Consider the following 19,536-nt stretch of genomic DNA (forward strand, 5'->3'; position numbering starts at 1 on the left):
CCTTGGGAAATGGAACGGGCAGCGGAATAATCGAGCTCCACTACAACGGCAGCGGCCGACTGTGCCTCATTGCGTTTGGATTTGCTTCAGAACTTTGACCTGGCGGCTAAGCGTTGATTAAGTTCCTCTAAAGGCTATTAGGGACTTGAGTTCCTCTCTGCGGCCAGCTGACACACATCACCGCCGCTGAGTTGAAGGAGCTGATTGGCCCAACAGGTGGCTGAAGCTGCAATTAGGAGTCACTCACAAACTTTCATTTCTGCTGCCGTTTGAATGAAACGTGCATCAAAAGCTGCCGGCAAGTTATTCTAGGTTTTGTCGTGTGGACACCAAAATGTAAATGAGTTTTATCTGCAGTTTTTTAATATTAGATATTTGTATATATGTGTGTGTGTGGGTGTAAAATAATACCCTAAATAAGGAAATTGCATTTTTTGAGAAAATGCAGTTTAAATGCTGAATGACTGCTAAAAGAAGCTGAAAATGAATTGTTAAAACGAAAATAAGCAGAGCACTTGCTAAAAGCTAAAATAAGCTAAACACTAGCTAAAAGATAAAATTAGCAAAATGCTAGCTAAAAACCTAAACATAACGTCCATCCATCCTTTACACGCTTCTTCCTTTTCAGGTCGCGGTGTCCAGATCCAGTTGTCTCTGTACGATAGGCGAGGGACACCCTGGACAGGTTTCCAGTCCATCACAGGGACACATCGACACAAACGAAACAACTGTTCACTCTCTCACTCACACCTAGAGACAATTTAGAGTTACCAATCAACATAACTTGCATGTTTTTGTTCTGTGGGAGGAAACCGGAGTACCCTGAGAAAACCCACGCAGCACTGAGAGAACATACAAACTCCACCCGGAAAGGTCTCCGGTCGGGATTCGAACCGGCTACCCTCTCCATGAGAGGCAACAGCTCTATCAACTGAGCAACCATGCTTCCCTAACACAACAAAAACTAGCTAAAAATAATATAACAGTAGCTAAAGATTAAAATTAACAAAAGGTTAGCTAAAATAACCCGAGCGCTAACTAGAAGTTAAATGTAGCAAAAGTCAGACTAAAAGCTAAAGCTAGCAAAGAGTTAGTGAAAAGCTAAAATGAGGGGAAGACGAGCTAAAAATAGCAAAAAAGTAATAAAAGACTAGCTAAAAGCTAAAGTAGCATAAGAAGACAAAAATAGAGGAGGCACGCTTAAGCAGATTTCTAAGACGACAATGTTTTAGAGGGAGCTGAAGAGACAGTTTATTTATTTGGTGAAATTTTATGTTAATAAATATTATAAGTCGAAAAGTTAGAAAAATTAAAAGTCAAAGCACCCATTTCCGGAATGAGCTGAACAGTTTGATATACGAATGAGTAAAATTCACAATGTATGCAGAAGTAGTTGGATTTTTAAAAAAGTACAGAAAAATCAATATCAGGAGAACAACTATGATACAAATCTTGAAAACATGGGTTTTCCAAAGACTTTCAGAGTCACATAAACCACAATATCCATAGAAACAGGACAAAACTTTAGTACGGTAAAGTTAAAAACAGAGGAGAAGAAACACAAACCCAGATATTGATTAATTATAAATAAATAGTAGAGCAATTATCCAGAAATATACGACATCACAGCGTATGGTTTGTTGTTTGTTACAAGGATGGTCTTCTGTTTTTGCAGATCTAAGTCAGACTTATAGGACTTTAAATCTGTCACTGTGAGATCTTCCTGCCTAATATTAGTTTCACATGTGGTTTAACAGATTTAGCCCACGTTAAAAAAAACATTTAATTTTACTTTTGTGCATTTTGTCCCTTCCTTTGCCATGTTGTATTGTGTCTGCAAGCTTCCAAATCTCCAAACGAACTTATTTCTACCACAAGAGAAGCCAGTCCTGAACTGTTCACATGATCCCTTATTTGAAGTCCTGCCTCCTCTTCCTTCCCATAACAACATCACGGTGAACACGTTTGTAAAATTCCCATGTAGTGTCTAATTTAACACCTTGAACAAAGAGTGCAGATTCTTATTCAACTGATTGCAAAGCTAGTATGACATAATTGTGGTATTTATGCACATTCTCAGTGCTAATCAGGTCCCTGTGTGACTGAGGGCATCAGCCTCAAATTTTGCAACGATGTGCGTGGTCCACTTCAACAAAACTGAAATAAAACTTTATTTAAAAATGTCGCACTAAGGACTCAACAGTGACAGAAAACTACAGGAATGGCCACAAGCAGAAGACGAATAATTATTCTCTTGTTCACGTTTGCGTAGTTCACCAGAGTTCAAAAGGTCCCAAAAATTGTGGTGTAAAATCACTTGAGTGACCAGCTCATTTTCACCACCTATTGGACTAGAGTGAACTGGAGTCATGAGTTCAACCCAACCCTACTGAACAGCTAGTACCACCTGAATGTTCCTCCCTTCTTATCTGGTTTATGATCCAATCCACTGTAATAAACAGCAGTTGACTTGACAACAACTGGACAATCAGAGCCCATCAGATCAGTCAGGGTACTTAAGGATTTTGTAGCTAGAACAGAAAGTTTCCAAAAGGTGAAAAGTGCTGAGTTTGTATCCTGGGCACAAAGTCAAGCTCATTGTTGGTTTGGGTTAGACTCTGCCAGAGCTGTTCCTTGTTTCCATTCCTGTTTGTGATGTTCATGGACAGGAGCTCAAGGCGCAGTCGTGGATAGACTTCAGTGTCTTCTCTGCTTTTTCAAATGATATGGTTCTGTTGGTGTCTTCGGGCCACAGCATTCAGCTTGCACTGGGGCAGTTCCCAGATGATTGAGAAGTGACTGCGATGGGAGTCCGCTCCTCTAATTCCGAGAAAATAGTTCTTAACCAAAAATGGTGGAATTCCCCCTCCAGGTCAGTTTTTGCCTCAGGTGGAGGAGTTCAAGTATCTGGGAGTCTTTTTCACGAGTGATGGCGCAGGAGATGGATCGTCAGATTAGGGCCTCGTCCTCAGTAATGAGGATGTTGCTTTGGTCAGCTGTAGTGAAGAGTGAGATTACCATATTTTTTGCTGTATAAGTTGCAGTTTTTTGCATAAATTAGCATGCCTGCGACTTATACAGTGAAGCAACATATTTACCCCCCCCCCCCCATATTCATAACCCAATTTTTGGCTGAGATCTGACGATTTCATTCATTCTGACTTGGAAAATATTGAACACTGCCATTTTCAGCCACTAGAGGGCCCTCGACTAATATGGCAAGCCAAGTGTCTCATTAATAGGTAAAAGTGGCTATTAATGAGACACTTGGCTTGCCATACCAAGCCACCTTCATCTCGCTCCAGAACTCATGGAGCAAATGTCAAATCAGCTTCATTTCACTGCGCCGCCCAGGTGAAATGCAGCTGATTTCACCATTAAAGTGCATTTATTAAGGAAAATTTCAACTGAGACACAACTTTGTTATAATGTCGAGCAAACAAATAATTGTTTTTAGGTGGTTATCTTGTTAAATTTTGAAGAAATGCACAGCGAGCCGTCCGTCTGCGTGCTCGCACTTTGCATATCGGCTTTTGAAATGCAGCTGATTTGCCTGTCAAAGTGCATTTATTAAGGAAAAGTTTGACTGAGACACACCTTTGCTATAATGTCGAGCAAACAAATAATTGTTTTTATCTGTTGATCTTGTTAAATTTTTGGTAAAGGCCTCCCGTGCATGCTCCCGCGGCCGCCATTTGGTAGCCAATCGATTTTTGGCACAACACCGGCCCAAAGCTCTCGAATTACTTACCTGTCTACATTCCAACTCTCACCTGTGGTCAAGAGGTTTGGCTCATGACCAAAAGAACAAAAATGAATGCTGAGTTCAGTATTAGAGATAGGGTGAGGAGGTTAGACCTCAACACCAGTTCTAGTTGTTTACAATCAACTAGAACTGGTGACATTAGGGGCTATGGTTGAGTAGCATTTCAAAAACCACACCAATATGATGCTGCAGATATTCCAGTGTTTGCTTGCATAAATCAGCTTAAAATAACGTCATCAAGTGTAAATTGTTTCAAGTTTTAGCTGTTGTATTTAGATTTATCAGAGCATTATTACAGATGTACATACATCTATTTTTTTTCTTCACTGCTGTTACTCAGATTGCGTTTACCTACAGAATATTTACGTCAACACAAACTTGTTCATAATTTAGAGCTAAACAGACGCCTGGACAGGAACAAAGCCTTAAATACCGACCTGTGTTGAGCTTCAGTGTGCTTGAGCTCTTTGGGTTCCTCCTGCCATCACTGTAGCATGATCCTCCTCTGAGTTCAAAGTGAGGTGTAGCTTCTATTCTTCCATAGACTGTTTACTTTGTGAGATCTTCCCAGATTTATCTTTTGAAGTAAAGCTGCTCCCACAGTCTCACATTTTTATAGAGTACATAATTAGTACGTAATAGTACATTACCAGGTACATGTCCGATAAGAACCAGGTACATACACTGTAAATACCTTGTATGTATCTACTAAGTTCAAGGTACTTATCCAGTATGTATCCAGTACACACCCATTAATTATAAGGTACATACCTGGTAGATGGATAGTACATACCCAGCAGGTACAAGGTATGTATCCTGTAAATAATAGATTTGTACCCAAGTATGTGATATTTACGCAGTAGGTGTAAGTCATGTACCTGGTAGATCACATGTGTCAAACTCGAGGGCCAACTATGGCCCTTGCTACCATCTAATTTGGCCCCCGATATTTTCTATATAAATGATTTTATCATTTTGCTTAAAAACCGAGCATATTTTATTTAATGCACTTCTCATGAAAGATGGCCAACTTTGAAGTTGAGAAAATTTTGGTATTTTTTTATCTTGATGTGGAAAGAGTAACAGGGATGTCAAATGAGACTGATCAAGCCCTTGTTGGGGACCAAAAGGCCAAGAAAACATGTTGGGTATTTGACTTGAGTTATTGTAATAAGTGAAATTGGACCTTGTTTTGAATCAACTTTTTTAATTTTGGCCCCCTTTTGTAACCAAGTCTGACACCCCTGTGGTAGAAAAAGGTACATACCCAGCAGGTACAAGGTACATACCTGTAAATAACAGGTTCGTACCTGGTGAGTATGTGATACATACCCAGCAGGTACAAGGTACATACCTGTAAATAACAGGTTTGTACCTGATGAGTATGTGCTACATACCCAGTAGCTACAAGGTACGTACTGGTAGGTTGAATGTACATACCCAGTAGGTACAAGGTACGTACCTATAAGTAACAGGTTTGTACCTGGTTAGTATGTGATACATACCCAATAGGTACAAGGTACATACCTGGTAGATGGAAGGTACATACCCAGTAGTACAAGGTAGGTACCCTGTAAATAAGCCCATATCTGATAAGTATGTGATATATACCCAGTTGGTACAAGGTACAAACCTGGTAGATTGAAGGTACATACCCAGTAGGTATAAGATATGTACCCTATAAGTACCCATTATGTACCCTTTACGTACCAGGTATATACCTGATGAGTACCAGATACATACCCAATGGATACACAGTTTATACCCAGTAAGTACTGTATACGTACCCGTTAAGTACTTGATAGCTTCCAAGTAAACACCACGTTGTCTTTTGTGTTGCTTTCTTTAATATAATTTAAATCAAATTAAAATTAGACTTATTTGAGTTTAAGTATTAGGTGTTAGGATTTAACTGGTAATTTAGCTGAATTAATCAACCATTTAAAACTGGGAAAGAACTGGCCAGTTATTTCACAGCGTTTTAATGGTCCTTCTTGTTACTGGAATTAAAATTCACTGCCTGTAAAAAGACGTATGTACATTTTTACAGTAATCCCAACAATAAAATTATGTAAATATTGTGTTTGTGGAGATTTATTACATCTGTTTCAATGTCACCTTGAAACTCAGAGTAAAACTTGGACTGCAGTGATGTAAATATGAACTTTGCAGCTTATAGTTTCAGGCTGCCTTTTAGGGAAAACACTTGCAGTGTTGCCTAAGAACTTGGGTTTCACCCCCACACAGATGGCCAGTTAGGGTCAGGCCTCAGAACGTTGCAGTAAACGTCGTACTTAGATATAGATTTGTTTGATTTTGAAGTTCAGAATTTGATTCTTTTTGCAGAAATCAAACCAGATTTTAGATTTTGGATTCTCGTTTTAAATATTCTGACAATAAGAAATTTAATCTTCATATTTAGTCATTAAATCTAACTTTTTTTTTTTATTTCCTGTTTACTTCTGCAGAGGTGGAGCCATTCTCACCGGTGCAGATGTCAGAAAAGATTTTGCTTCGATTACTTAAGCACCCCAACGTCATCCAGGAGCTGAAATACGACGAGAAGAATAAACGAGCAGCGGAGCACTACCTCTTCCACAGAAGCAAACCTGTGGACTATTTTATCCTCGTACTGCAGGTGGGCAATCACACGGAGGTGTAAAAAGGGAAGATACAGCAGTCACTTGTGCAAAAAATAAGAAAAATAATTTATAATCACTGAACTTCTGAAGAGGAAGTGCCTGAAACATTTAATTCAACTTTACAGAGAAATTGCATTTCCTGCGAAAATGCAGTGTGACTGCTATTGCAGAAGAACTTGCTGGAAAACTGCTGAAATTAGCTAAAAACATGCTGAAATGCAGCTGAAATGGAAGAACATGCTTAAATTAGCAGAAGAAAGCAGAAAGAATACATATTTTCTGAACTAGGCTTAAATAAGCAGAAAAGAGATCAAAAATTAGAAAATAAGCTAAAAAAGCTGAAATAAAAAAATAGCTGAAAAGTAGTTGAAAGGCTTAAACTATAAGTGGAAAGTGCAAAGAGCTGAAATGAGCTAAAAATTTGTGGAATTAACTGGAAAAGCTAAAATTAGCATAAAACAGCTAAATAACTAAAACTGGTAGCAATAAAGGAGAAAGGAGCATAACAAGCTGAAATTAGCATAAATAAGTTAATTAGGTTAAACTAGCAACAACAAAAAAACAAAACTAGAATTTATCTGAAAACAGCTGAACTTAGCTAAAAGAAATGCTAAAAAATAGGTAGCTGAAAATGTAGAACAAGCTTAAATTAGCAGAAGAAAGCAAAAAGAACACGTTTTCCCAATTAAGCTAAAAGAAGCAGAAATGAGCACAAAAAAGTAGAGATTATCTGAAGAAGATGAAATTAGCAAAAACAGCTGAAAAGTAGCTAAAACAGCAGAAAGAAACTGAAATTACAAGAAGGAAGTGGAGAGAGCACATTTTTGCTGAATTAGGCTGAAAAAAGTTTAAATGAGTGCAAAAACATCTGGTATTAGCTACAAATGTATAGCATTAAAACAGCTAAATAGCAGCTGAAATTGCAGAAAAAATTAAACTTGCAGAAATAAGCTGAAAGGAGCATAACAAGCTAAAATAATCAGAAGTTAGAAGAAGCACAAAACTATAGTTTGCAGAAAGAATAAAAAGGACCAGCACCTTAAGTCATAGCAGGATTGTCCTGAAAGAGCTGAACGTTTTTGATTTATGATTTGTTGTAATAGCTTGAAAATTGTGGGATGAGAATCACGCCGAAAAACATACGGAAGAAAAATGGATTACACTAGTGAGAATGCTTCATAAACATTCACACAATAAGGCTAACACGAGGAGCACAATGAAATTATATCTACCCTGAACCACATCTATACATATACACAACATTTTTGTAGCTCCTTCCACATTCTTTACTTAATTTTTATGTATTTTTGTTTTTTTTCTGCCCCAGCTTCAACTCTGTGTCAGCATGGCAGCTGTACAAACAACACTACACTGAATAATCACACTAAACATGTTGCCGTTAGCACCACAAGCTATTGTTTTCCTTGGTCGTCCAGTATTTTCACAGTATAGTCATCGATCTAACTGAGCTGCGCTGCAGGGGTTTGTTCGCACAGAGGCCACACATCCTTTATAGGCATGCATGGTATGATGGGACTGCAACTGTAAGGGTTAACAGATGATTTGTGGTCATGATGTCCCACTGGAGTCTCTCGTGAGGCCAAAGAATAAATAAAATCATAAATAATTTGATATATTTCAAGATATATTAAGAGAAGGTATTTGAATTGTTAATTTTGATCAACCTTAAGTCAATTAATTAGGACTTAAGTGAAACAAAAAGTCTAAAGGACACTCATGATGGCCTAAATGATATTTTTGATACTTTGTGTGGACCACAGCTCCAAGCCCACTTTAATAGCAGCTTCTAATATCCTCAAGTTGAACAGATTTCTGGAGAGACGCTGTTCAATCCTGAAACCTCTTCATCTGCTCGAGGCCTCGTGTCGCTCTGCCTCGTTTTAAAAATAGGTTGTTCTCCTGTATTCAAGTCGAGCAGCATATTCTGTCGTCACAGTTTTACTTTGTGATTCTCTGTAAGGACAACGAGTTCCTCACGTTTTTATCCTAAACCTGCTTCACTTCAAAGAGACAGTCGATAAGCACTCGATGTCTCTTTTACAGCAATATGCTAACTCACACAGTGTACGTGGGGCGGGGGGAGGGTGAATCTGTTCATCACTGACTCTTTAGACTGATTTAGATTTTCGAATAAAAATATAAACACAAGACTAAAATCATCTGTAAGAGATGCAATGAAGCACCCGCGCTGCGATTAGGAATATGTTTGAAAAGAGTGATCATACTGCGAAGCTTTGAGTAAAAATTTATATTTGTCGTTAAAGTCAGTCGTCATTTGTTTTTGTTCACAGGGGAAGGTGGAGGTGGAGGCAGGAAAAGAGGGGATGAAGTTTGAAGCGGGACCTTTCTCCTTTTACGGGATGATGTCTCTGACAGCGTCGCCTGGTAAGACGTCTACGTTTACTTATTTATTTATTTGTTTGTTTATTTATTTATTAGAGATGCACAATATTATCTGCATCGTATTGGTATCGGCCGATATTAGCGATAAATTTAAATTTCGGACATGGACCATTTCATCAAAATAACTCACTGATATAAAAGGCACTGTTTTATATATATATATATATATATATATATATATATATATATATATATATTTACAGTATATAGTGTTACATCATTTCCAGCCCACTTTTAAGCATCTGCATTTGGTAGCAGATCAAAATGACAAAGACCATAAAGAATAATGTAGTATTTTAATTCCACAGCAGAGATATATACTGTATGTAGTCTCTGTAAGTAGGTGTAAGGGAACAAATATCGGTATTGGTATCAGTTATCGGACTAATAAGTTTTAACATATTGGGTATCGGCCAAAAATCCAATATCGTGCATCCCTATTATTTATTTATTTATTTATTTATTTTTCATTGTTCTGTAACAAGATGAAACTAAAAGAACAAAAGCACCATAAAGGTAGGATTTTTTTTTAATCATGTGTTACTGAAGCAACATACTGTACATTTAGATAAAGGAAAAACAGAATTTTAACCACTTGTTTGTTAAATTGATGTAAAAAAAAAAAAAAAAGACATAACCGAATAAAATATTATCTTTAAAAATTAGAATAGAAAATGAATAAAATAAAATAAAATGGTCAACACTCACACCAAGTTTCTCCGTTAGCTGACTGGGAGTACAGTGGTCCCTCATTTATTGTGGGGTTTAGGGGCCATCCCCCCCCCCCCCCCCCCCCCGCGTGAAATAAAAAACCTCAAAATATAATAATAAAGTGCTATGTGTTGGCATCCTGATGCATGCTCTATAATCCAGGTAAAAAAATCTAAAGAAGTTAAGTCGGGTCCTCTGGACGTTTAAAGAAAAAAGAAATTGTAGAAATGTTTCAGATGAAAGGTGGAACGCTTCTACAATTTTGTTTTGTTTGTTTGCTTGTTTGAACATCCCGAGGACCTGACTTAACTTCTTTAGATATGTGTTGTCATCATTGTTTGTTAGTATACAATGGCAAAATTGGTTCCCAGGGAGCAATTGGGGATTGGGTGTCTTGCTCAGAGGCACCACGACATTTGGGGATGGCTGGGGATCAAACCTGGGACTTTTGGGTCCCAGGTCGACTGCCCTGCCTCTGCCCCCCCAAGTAGGGATAGTAGTACAAAGTACGTACTACTACAAAGTAATAGTAGTAAGTAGTAGTTTATATATATATATATATATATATATATATATATATATATGCTTTTTAAACCCTTCCCACTCTTGCAATATTTTAAACAATGTTTCTAAACTCTAAACGCTCTAAAAGAGCACAGCATGTCATGATTTCCGCTCTCTGCTGCAATCACACTCATCACCAGCTCCCAATCTCCCTCCTTCTGTGTAAATAAACTATTTAAATTTAAATACTGTAATATTTTGTTTATTTAAAACATTACAGTATTTAAATTTAAATTGTAGAGAAGAGAAACACAGCTGGACAGCAAAGGGTTAACCCTTCACGCAGCTGCTTCAGTCAGAGGAGAAATGTGGGCGTGTCAGAGAGCTGCAGGTGGCAGAGAGCAGAGATCATGACAGGCTGCAGAGGGAGCTTCTCCCTGCACCTGTGGGCTGCACACGCACACTGGTGCTAAATCATTTAAGATAATTTATTTTAAATATACAATCCGTACTGTTCTTGCGGCTCATCAGTCAATCAGCCAATTGTGTGTCATGTCCACTGTTACTTTGAAAAACCGCAAAAGAGAGAGTCTGCGAAAAACGAACCGCGAAGTAGCGAGGGGACTATTGTATGATGTTATACAGGAATGGCCATTATTAAGTGCTTTCTGGTGCGTTTTTTTTGTTTGTTTTGTTTTGTTTTCTCAAGACACCAGAACACATTTCAAAGTGTAAAAACTATGATCCTTTGGGCTTGCCATACATCCACCTCTCACTCACTGCCATGGATCACTAGTTTACTTTTTCAGCTGTGGCACTAATGTAAAAAACAAAATTGTAAACGTCGAACAAGGTCGAGTCAGGTCCTCTGGATCCAAAAGACTTTCAAAATGCATTTCAACAAAGCAGAACCCGTCCAGAGGACCTGACTCCACCTTGTTAGATCTACCTACCTGGATTATAGAGGATCAGGATAAATAGTTACAACAAATTGCACCACCCTCCTTTAGACGGATTGCTGTATTCTTAGTGTCATACTGGACCCCGACATCAGTAATGCACCGTATTTAAGAGATCAAGATGATGGAAGACAGTTGTCCAGATTTCAATAAACTCTTCAAAGTGCAGCCTTTCCAATCCAAAACCTGTCAAACTAGAAGTTCGGTTGCCAAACTCCGAACGTTAGATTAATTTTTTTAATCTCTGCATTAAATAGTATTCGTTACTAGTCACAAATCTCAAAACAAATATTCCTACAAAGCTTCTTATGCCAATAAAAACGTCTCCTAATGAAGAGTGACGTATTAATCGCAGTTATATTTATAATGAAGGGGAGTAAAGAGTCATCGTGTCGTAAGCAAACATGAAGAGAAAGCGTCACCGACAGTAGTGATGCGCTCAGTTGTTCATTCATAAACTCCAGCTCGTTTCTCACATGGCGGTGGGATCTGAGAGCCCCCTGTTGGGGAAACAGTAGAACTTCCCTCCTGGGGAGTGTGTGAGTTAAGAACCGAACTGAGCTTCATCTTCAGCTGGTTGTTCCTGACCGTCACTTCCTTTCCAGGTCCAGTCTGATTATTTGTGCTGTTTATTATTTCTGCTCTTTGACAGACTCTCCTCTTCTTTCTTTGCTTCTCTTGTGCCCACTCTCTTGTGTCATCCCTCTCTTTCCCAAGTGCCACTGTCCCTGTCTCGTACATTTGCAGTCAGTAGAGCTGAATCGTTAGCAGGATCTCCAGGTACTTTTACCGTCTACACACACTCATCATACTAACAAATGAGTTTAGATGGCATGAGTTCATTGCTTTTGGTCCTTACGCTTTTAAGTAATTTGAGGTTTTGTGAGCAGCAAAGCGCTGACGGGTCAGTTTGTCCCTGAATGCAGCACGTAGTGGGAACGCCATGTGTGCGAAAAAGGCAAAAGAGGGAAACAGAAAAACAGATTCAGACTTAACACCCTCATCTCCTGACTCTGAGACATTAGTCAAGTGGCTGAATGGTGTTGCAAACTGGAGGCCCCAGAGCAGAATCAGGCTCCGCCCCCCCCTTCGCCCCTAACCTTTGACCCTCCGACTACATAAACAAGACTTGCAGCTACAGCCCCCTGCTGGATGCCGCTGAGCGCACATACAGCCACACATACAGACGCATACATATGTTCACGTGACTCAGACGGGCCACCGAAAACACAAACACACACGTATGTTTCTGAGCAGATACACACTCTCGCAGTGACCCACATTGTGCCTCTTCAGATGTTTTCCCCACCCGGTCTGATGCGGTCTTCTGCACAATGTGTGTATCTAAGCACAAAGTGTGTATTCTCAACACGACTACGTCTCTTTGTGCCCCTGCAGCCCCTAGAAAGTGGAGATTTAATCCACAAAAGTTCAAATGCTCTGCACACACACACACACTCATATTGCAACACAGGATTACATACATTCCAGTCCACGTAGTAGAATTAGCGCCGGCCAAGCCGTTTCCACTTTGTTGTGTGTGAGATTTCCACTGCACGTCTTTAAGAAGTGGAAAACATAATCTGCCTTTAATTAAAAATTACAAGAAGATGAAAAAAAAAAGCTGAATTAATCCTTTAATGTGTCAGCACATAGGAAGCTGCATCACTGCAACACCTTGACTCGTTACCTGCCACGTGACGGAGGTGACTCGATCCAAACCGGCGACATGTGGTGACAAAGAGCGAGTTCGTGCGGGACACGTTAACATGCTGAAACACAACTACGCCGTCTTTTCTACAAACCAACGATTTCAGTCATGCGTTGTGTTTTTTAATCCAGGTGTGAGTCAAACAAATGATGTAAAATAGAACAGAAAACACAAATATTGTGCCTAAAGGGTTATTTAGGTCACAGTTTTAGAAATGTCACGCATTAAACTGATGTTTTTGTCATAAAAAATAAGAGGAGGTCACTTTTCATCACCCAAGCTCCAAGGTCAAGATCACAAATCAAGGTCAACGTTTATACAAGGTCTTTGCTTGTTCGGATCATTGCTACAGATTGCTCTATAATAGTTTATTGACAGGTGTAAAATGTGTCGTATGCCATACTCTTGTTCATCATCAATGAATCATCAGACAATCCACTTGATAATCCCTCTAACCACAGATACAATGCTAGGGATAATAAACATTTTCCATTATCCATTATCTTTTACCCACTTCTTCCATTTTGGGTCACGGGATAAAGATTTTCTTTATATGCAATTAATGTTGCCACAACAGAACTTTTTTTTTTCATTTAGCCTTTATACAGGTAGTCTCATTGAGCCACGAGAACTCATTTTCAAGAGAGACTTGTTTAGGGAGCAGATGGGGGTTAAGGGCCTTGCTCATGGGCCCAGAGTGGGGCAAATGAGGGTGCGGGCAGGTGTGGGTGCTTCACCTACCCCACCCACATTTAAGATGTTGTCGGTACGGGGGGCTTGAACCGACGATCTTCCGATCACAGACCCACCTTCTCTAACCTCTGCTCCACCACTCCAACAACAAGTGGTAACAGAACAAACATTTAAGTCAAATTATTTTAATGTTGTGCATCCACACGTCTCGAGTCCATCAACAGGTTTGGTTTATTTGTCATATGTAAAATAAACATAAGGTCAACAATACAATAAAATGTCGAGGACGAGAAGAACCGTCTCAACACGCCAAGAAACAAAACAACAGCAGCAAATATCAAAAAATGCAACAAAAATACAAAAATAAGATGCCAAAAATGAAAAGGAAATAAATCTACAGCACCATGGTACAGTTAGCAGCATGGTACAGTTAGCAGCATGGTACAGTTAGCAGTATGGTACAGTTAGCAGTATGGTACAGTTAGCAGCATGGTAGAGTTAGCAGCATGGTACAGTTAGCAGCATGGTACAGTTAGCAGTATGGTACAGTTAGCAGCATGGTAGAGTTAGCAGTATGGTACAGTTAGCAGCATGGTACAGTTAGCAGCATGGTACAGTTAGCAGCATGGTACTGTTAGCAGCATGGTACAGTTAGCAGCATGGTACAGTTAGCAGCATGGTACAGTTAGCAGCATGGTAGAGTTAGCAGCATGGTACAGTTAGCAGCATGGTACAGTTAGCAGCATGGTAGAGTTAGCAGTATGGTACAGTTAGCAGCATGGTACAGTTAGCAGCATGGTACAGTTAGCAGCATGGTACTGTTAGCAGCATGGTACAGTTAGCAGCATGGTACAGTTAGCAGCATGGTACTGTTAGCAGCATGGTACTGTTAGCAGCGTTGTACAGTAAGCAGCATGGTACAGTTAGCAGCATGGTACAGTTAGCAGTATGGTACAGTTAACAGCATGGTACAGTTAACAGCATGGTACAGTTAGCGGCATGGTACTGTTAGCAGCATGGTTCTGTTAGCGGCGTGGTACTGTTAGCAGCATGGTTCTGTTAGCGGCGTGTTACTGTTAGCAGCATGGTTCTGTTAGCGGCATGTTACTGTTAGCAGCGTGGTACTGTTAGCAGCATGGTATATTTAACAGCATGGTACAGTTAGCGGCATGGTACTGTTAGCGGCGTGGTACAGTAAGCGGCGTTAGCAGGCCTTGTTAGCAGCGTTAGCAGATGGTAACAATGACCGCAGCATCTGCTCTCTAGAACCGGGTCAGGCAGACAGAGAGCATCCAAAGTTTCCCCGCAGAACCGAACGGGTTCATAGAGTTCCGTCCGTGCAGGCAGATGGAGGATCATGGAGACAGCCGCCATGACAGGCCGGAGCCTGAGCCCGAGGCTGGAGGGGGGCCGGGAACTGAACCACGATGGCACAATCTCAAGGCAGCGACATACAAAACTCCACAAGTGTGTTGCGTTCATACCCGTACCGTGAGTGTGCAGTGAAAAGTTAAAACAAAAACAATAGGAACAAAAACTGGTCGAGTCGAAGCGGAGCTCCCGTCAGTGCTGCCATTCTGTGGCGCACGTGACATCAGAGACCCAAAAATGTTGCCACATTAATAACACAATAATGTTGTGCAGCAAACAAAGCACCAACCTGGTATTAAAGTCCAACATCAAAGGTCCACAATGCTCCATGCAAACCTCCAAACTGATGTTAGCTTATTTTTAAAACTCCTGACTTTATGTACTGTACTTCCTGCTTAGGTGTGCAGCTTCTAGAAACCCCTTTTTCTGAGATAAGATATTGAGAGAGTTGAACTTCTTTCTGATTAGCTCCAGAAAGCACATAATTCCCTCATTCACGGTTTTTGTTCCCCTTCGCGGAGTGAAAAGGGGGAATTGGATATACCCTCCTTCTGTGCATCTGTTGATGGATGATGTGAGCATAAATGAGGTAACAACTTGGCTATGGCGGCGCATAGAGGTGCAGCGGCTTCTCATACTCCCGGGATTAAGCCTTATTTTAATTATTCTTTTGTATTTACTTATTTGTTAATTGTTAGCCTTCTTGATCTGGGACCTGAGTCTGAATTTCGTACCATGAACATGCACATTTGAGCTGGTAAAAAAAAACCCACTTGAATCCTTGAACTTCTGTAATGGTGTATGGCTACATCTAGGTGTGAGAAAGATCCCTACCAAAAATTGGGCTGCCAGGTCAAAATCTTGTCTGTTAAAATATTTATCTAGAAAACTACAAAACATTCACTGTTCAAACCCCTCAGGGGGACGTCGGCGTACAGCTTCTTCTTGAGTTCCTTCATGGTAGATCACATTTGGCAGCAAAGAACAATGCTCCTATTCATGCAGATATTTCCATGCACGTTTCACTGTTTTTGTCTTCTCTCCTTCCTCCTGTTAGGCAACATCTTGCACGCCATTTGTTTTGTAGCATCTAGTCCGCTCAGACTTTCTGTGTTTTGACCATCTTTCTGCTTCCTACAGAGAATAAGTCGCCTCCACGGCCGTTTGGACTCAATCACTCCGACTCTCTGAACAGGAGTGATCGTATCGACGCCATCACACCAACGCTGGGCAGCAGCAACAACCAGCTCAACTCTTTCCTTCACATCTACGTACCGGATTATTCCGTCCGAGCGCGCACAGACCTGCAGTACATAAAGGTGAAGGAGCGATGGCGTTATCCCGTTTCCAGATCTTGTGGAAACGATGCCACAGAGAATGTTCTCTGATCAAAGCTAACGCCGGTCCAACAAAACTTTACTTCCTTTTTGGTCAGGCAGTGTATTTTGACAACTAGTGCAGTAAACACTTTTCAAAGTGCTCCGTTTCATATAGTTCAGGTTTCCATTAACAACAACAGCCTGTTGAGATATCTGACACGATCCTCTCCGTTTCCTAGGTAACGCGCCAACAGTACCAGAATGCCGTGATGGCGTCGCGGATGGACAAGACCCCCCAATCGACGGACAGCGAGTTCACAAAGATAGAACTCACGCTGACGGAGCTCCACGATGGAGTGGAAGCCCCGCCCATCGTCACTACCACGGCCAGCATCACAAGCCCCTCCCCCGCCGTGGCCATCGCCATGGCCAATGAGACATCCCACATGCTGAGCCAGCAGCAGAACTGTGTGGGCCTGAGCAGGAGCAACCACAGCGCCCACAACGAGGGACCCATCTAGCCCCTTCTGAGCCCGGTGGAGGCTCAGAGGGGGCCAACACCCTCCACCGCGTCTCGAGCATGCCCGTGGAGCGGCGGCGTAGATGGAGACGAGGGAACGTGGGGTGGGGACACAGAGGCGGGCGGAGCGAGGGTTACGTCTCAACCTGTAGCTCCTCCACCCCCCATCATGTCAGTCGGTCAGTGAGACCCTTTAAGTGGGGATAATGGGTGCTGCGCTGGCCCGAACACCCCCACCTGAACGAGAAACCGGACAGAACCTGTGACTGAGCGTCTCGTTTGGGGCAACCTGACGCAGGATGATGGAGTGCAGTGCAAGCGCACAACCCAGCGCTCGCTGTTCTTTCTCCTCAGGCCAAAGAATTTGGTCCCCCCCTCCCACATACACACACACACACACACACCACCCCCCTCCCATCAGCCATCACACACAAACACACTGACATTCCTGCACAGAAACAAATGCCACGTCCCCCTCTGGTGCACCATTCAGGGAGGCTCAGTCAATCCCAGCACCAAAAACCGCTTGGAAAGAACCCGTTCAACCGAGAACCAAGAATGTTTTCCTGTATTTATTTATTTTATAATATTGTATGTATATATAAATATATATATATATACATATACGTATGCGTGACATGAATTAACTGACATTCGAGCATGCGTGAGTGTCAGATCCAGACAAACATGCTCCGTACCAGAGGATGAACTTCCTGTCCTGTATATTAGGAGGTGAGGGTATTTTACAGAAACTCTATGTATATTACAGATCTTATTATTTTTACTATTATTCCTAAATCAGGCTTATGGTAAACTTTTTCACCTTTAAGAAGAGAAATCACACTATTGCCTTTAAGAGAAATCAAATAACTAGTTATTTTAACAAAAGTGCAATGAAACCACAATTTATTTAAGATATGATTATAATTCAGATAATTCACTGTAATATAAATTGACAGATACGTTTGTACGTTTGTGCTGTATGTATATTTGTTTTTTAAGAAATGCTTAACTGCAGCCATTTACATGTGAGATTGTTCTTAGCGGCGCTTTCTCTCGGTCTGTGTTATGGGGGGCCGTTTGTAAAGTTACACAGTCAAAAATGAACAGCAATGTTTTGGTTTTTTTAGCCGTTCATAAGGAAAAAAATTGCTTCATTTTTTCAAAGTCATATTTTCACCATATTATTCATACATTTATAAATGTCTTAGTTCCAAACTAAATATTTAATTTACAAGCTAAATATTTAGTTCACAAACTAAATACTTAACTTGCGAGATAAATATTTAGTTAGCAAAATAAATATTTAGTTCTATACTAAATATTTAGTTTAGAAACCCAATGTTTATGCCCAAGCTAAACATTTAATTTACAAACTAAATGTTTATTTTGGAAATTAAATGTTCAGTTTGGAAAATAAATATTTAGGTCCGAGCTAAATATTTAGTTAGCAAATATTTTTTTTTGTTTAGGAATTTAATGTTTAGCTTAGAAATTAAATGTTTATTTTTTAAATTGAATATTTAGTTTGGAAAATAAATATTTAGATCTGAGCTAAATATTTAATTAACAAATTAAATGTTTATTTTGGAAATTAAATGTTTAGCTAGGAAAATAAATATTTAGGTCCGATCTAAATATTTAATTAGGAAATTAATTGTTTAGCTTGGAATATAAATATTTAGGTCTGAGTTAAATATTTAGTATGCAAATTAAATATTTAGTTTAGGAATTAAATGCTTAGCTTAGAAATTAAATATTTAATTTGGAAATTAAATGTTTAGTTTTGAAAGTAAATATTTAGCTTAGAAATAAAAAAGTATTTACACCTAAATATTTAGTTCACTAACTAAATATTTAGTTTGTAAATTAAACATTTATCTTGGACATGAACATTTAGTTTGTAAACTAAATATTTAGTGTGGAGCTAAATAATTAGCTTGATAACTAACTATTTAACTTGCAAGGTAAGTATTTAGTTTGTAAACTAAATATTTAGCTTGTAAATTAAATATTTGTTTTGGAAATATGACATTTAAAAATGTATGAATGACATGGTGAAAATGTGACTTTGAAAAATAAAGTTGCTTTTTTTTTCCTTATGAAAGGCTAAATAAACCAAAATATTGCTGTTAATTTTTGACCGTGCAACTTTACAGACGGCACCCCATACTGTGTCGTGTTTTTTGCTTTTCATCTTTTGGCCTCAAACAAATAGAGTTAATGTGATGCCTCCACTAGAGTTACTACTGTGTAGTTCAGGTCAAAGGGCCAACCAGTAATCTATGCATGTGAGGTCATGTCTCCTTCTCATCACGCCTAATCAAACTTGATAAATGCACAGTATTAATGACTTTAACAAGGCGAGCACGCTCATAAGGAGCAACCTTGACGTTAACGCGACGGTTCAGAGCGTTTAAAGTGAGGTTCTGTGGAGAAGTTATGAATAATGAACGTCTAACGTGTTGTTTGAACAACCTCGGTTTGGAGAAGGGGAGTTTAGTGGACCTGCCGCATGTTTTTATTTTGATTTTCACACATGCGCTGAAAATAAGTTGGCAAAAAGCAAGCTGAACTGAAGTTCTCTCCGGACCGTGCAACATAGCTGCTCCCACCACTGTCTTGTAAACCTTTAAGGTCAAGGTGATGCGTCCATTCTTATCCCCGAATAAGTGGAAGTGACGCCAGATGTTTTCTATTTGGTCACAGTCACATGATCATCTATGCTGGGCTGGACTGTATAGTCTTTTTGTGTTCTCACCAGTGGGAGTTGGCACAGAGTGTTTTTGTGACGTCAAAGTAGATCCCCGAGATCTTAAAACAACTTCAAACTTAAATGGAACTTTGACTAGTTTGAAAAGACCTTATTTGACAATTACTTCTGCTACATATAAAAAAAGAGACTGTTAAATTACT

General features: G+C 39.7%; 1 protein-coding gene across 6 annotated transcripts in view; it reads left to right on the forward strand.

Annotated features, from left to right (window-relative positions):
* The window catches only part of cnnm2b (cyclin and CBS domain divalent metal cation transport mediator 2b), a 76,062-nt gene extending 59,441 nt beyond the window's left edge, over positions 1–16,621 (forward strand). Inside the window, exons 4-10 of one of the 6 annotated variants that reach the window (XM_037690254.1) lie at positions 6,235–6,404; positions 8,721–8,814; positions 11,724–11,786; positions 12,975–12,977; positions 15,922–16,100; positions 16,340–16,474; positions 16,538–16,621. In XM_037690254.1, coding sequence (XP_037546182.1) covers positions 6,235–6,404; positions 8,721–8,814; positions 11,724–11,786; positions 12,975–12,977; positions 15,922–16,100; positions 16,340–16,474; positions 16,538–16,621 — 728 coding nt within the window. Of the gene's footprint in view, positions 1–6,234; positions 6,405–8,720; positions 8,815–11,723; positions 11,787–12,974; positions 12,978–15,535; positions 15,539–15,921; positions 16,101–16,339 lie in introns of all 6 variants that reach the window. The other 5 variants (XM_037690252.1, XM_037690253.1, XM_037690256.1 and 2 more) reach the window with 5 other exon arrangements.
* Positions 16,622–19,536: the final 2,915 nt, after the last annotated feature.

This window comes from Nematolebias whitei, chromosome 16 (assembly GCF_014905685.2).
Source record: "Nematolebias whitei isolate Nwh7 chromosome 16, NemWhi1, whole genome shotgun sequence".
NCBI lineage: Eukaryota > Metazoa > Chordata > Actinopteri > Cyprinodontiformes > Rivulidae > Nematolebias > Nematolebias whitei.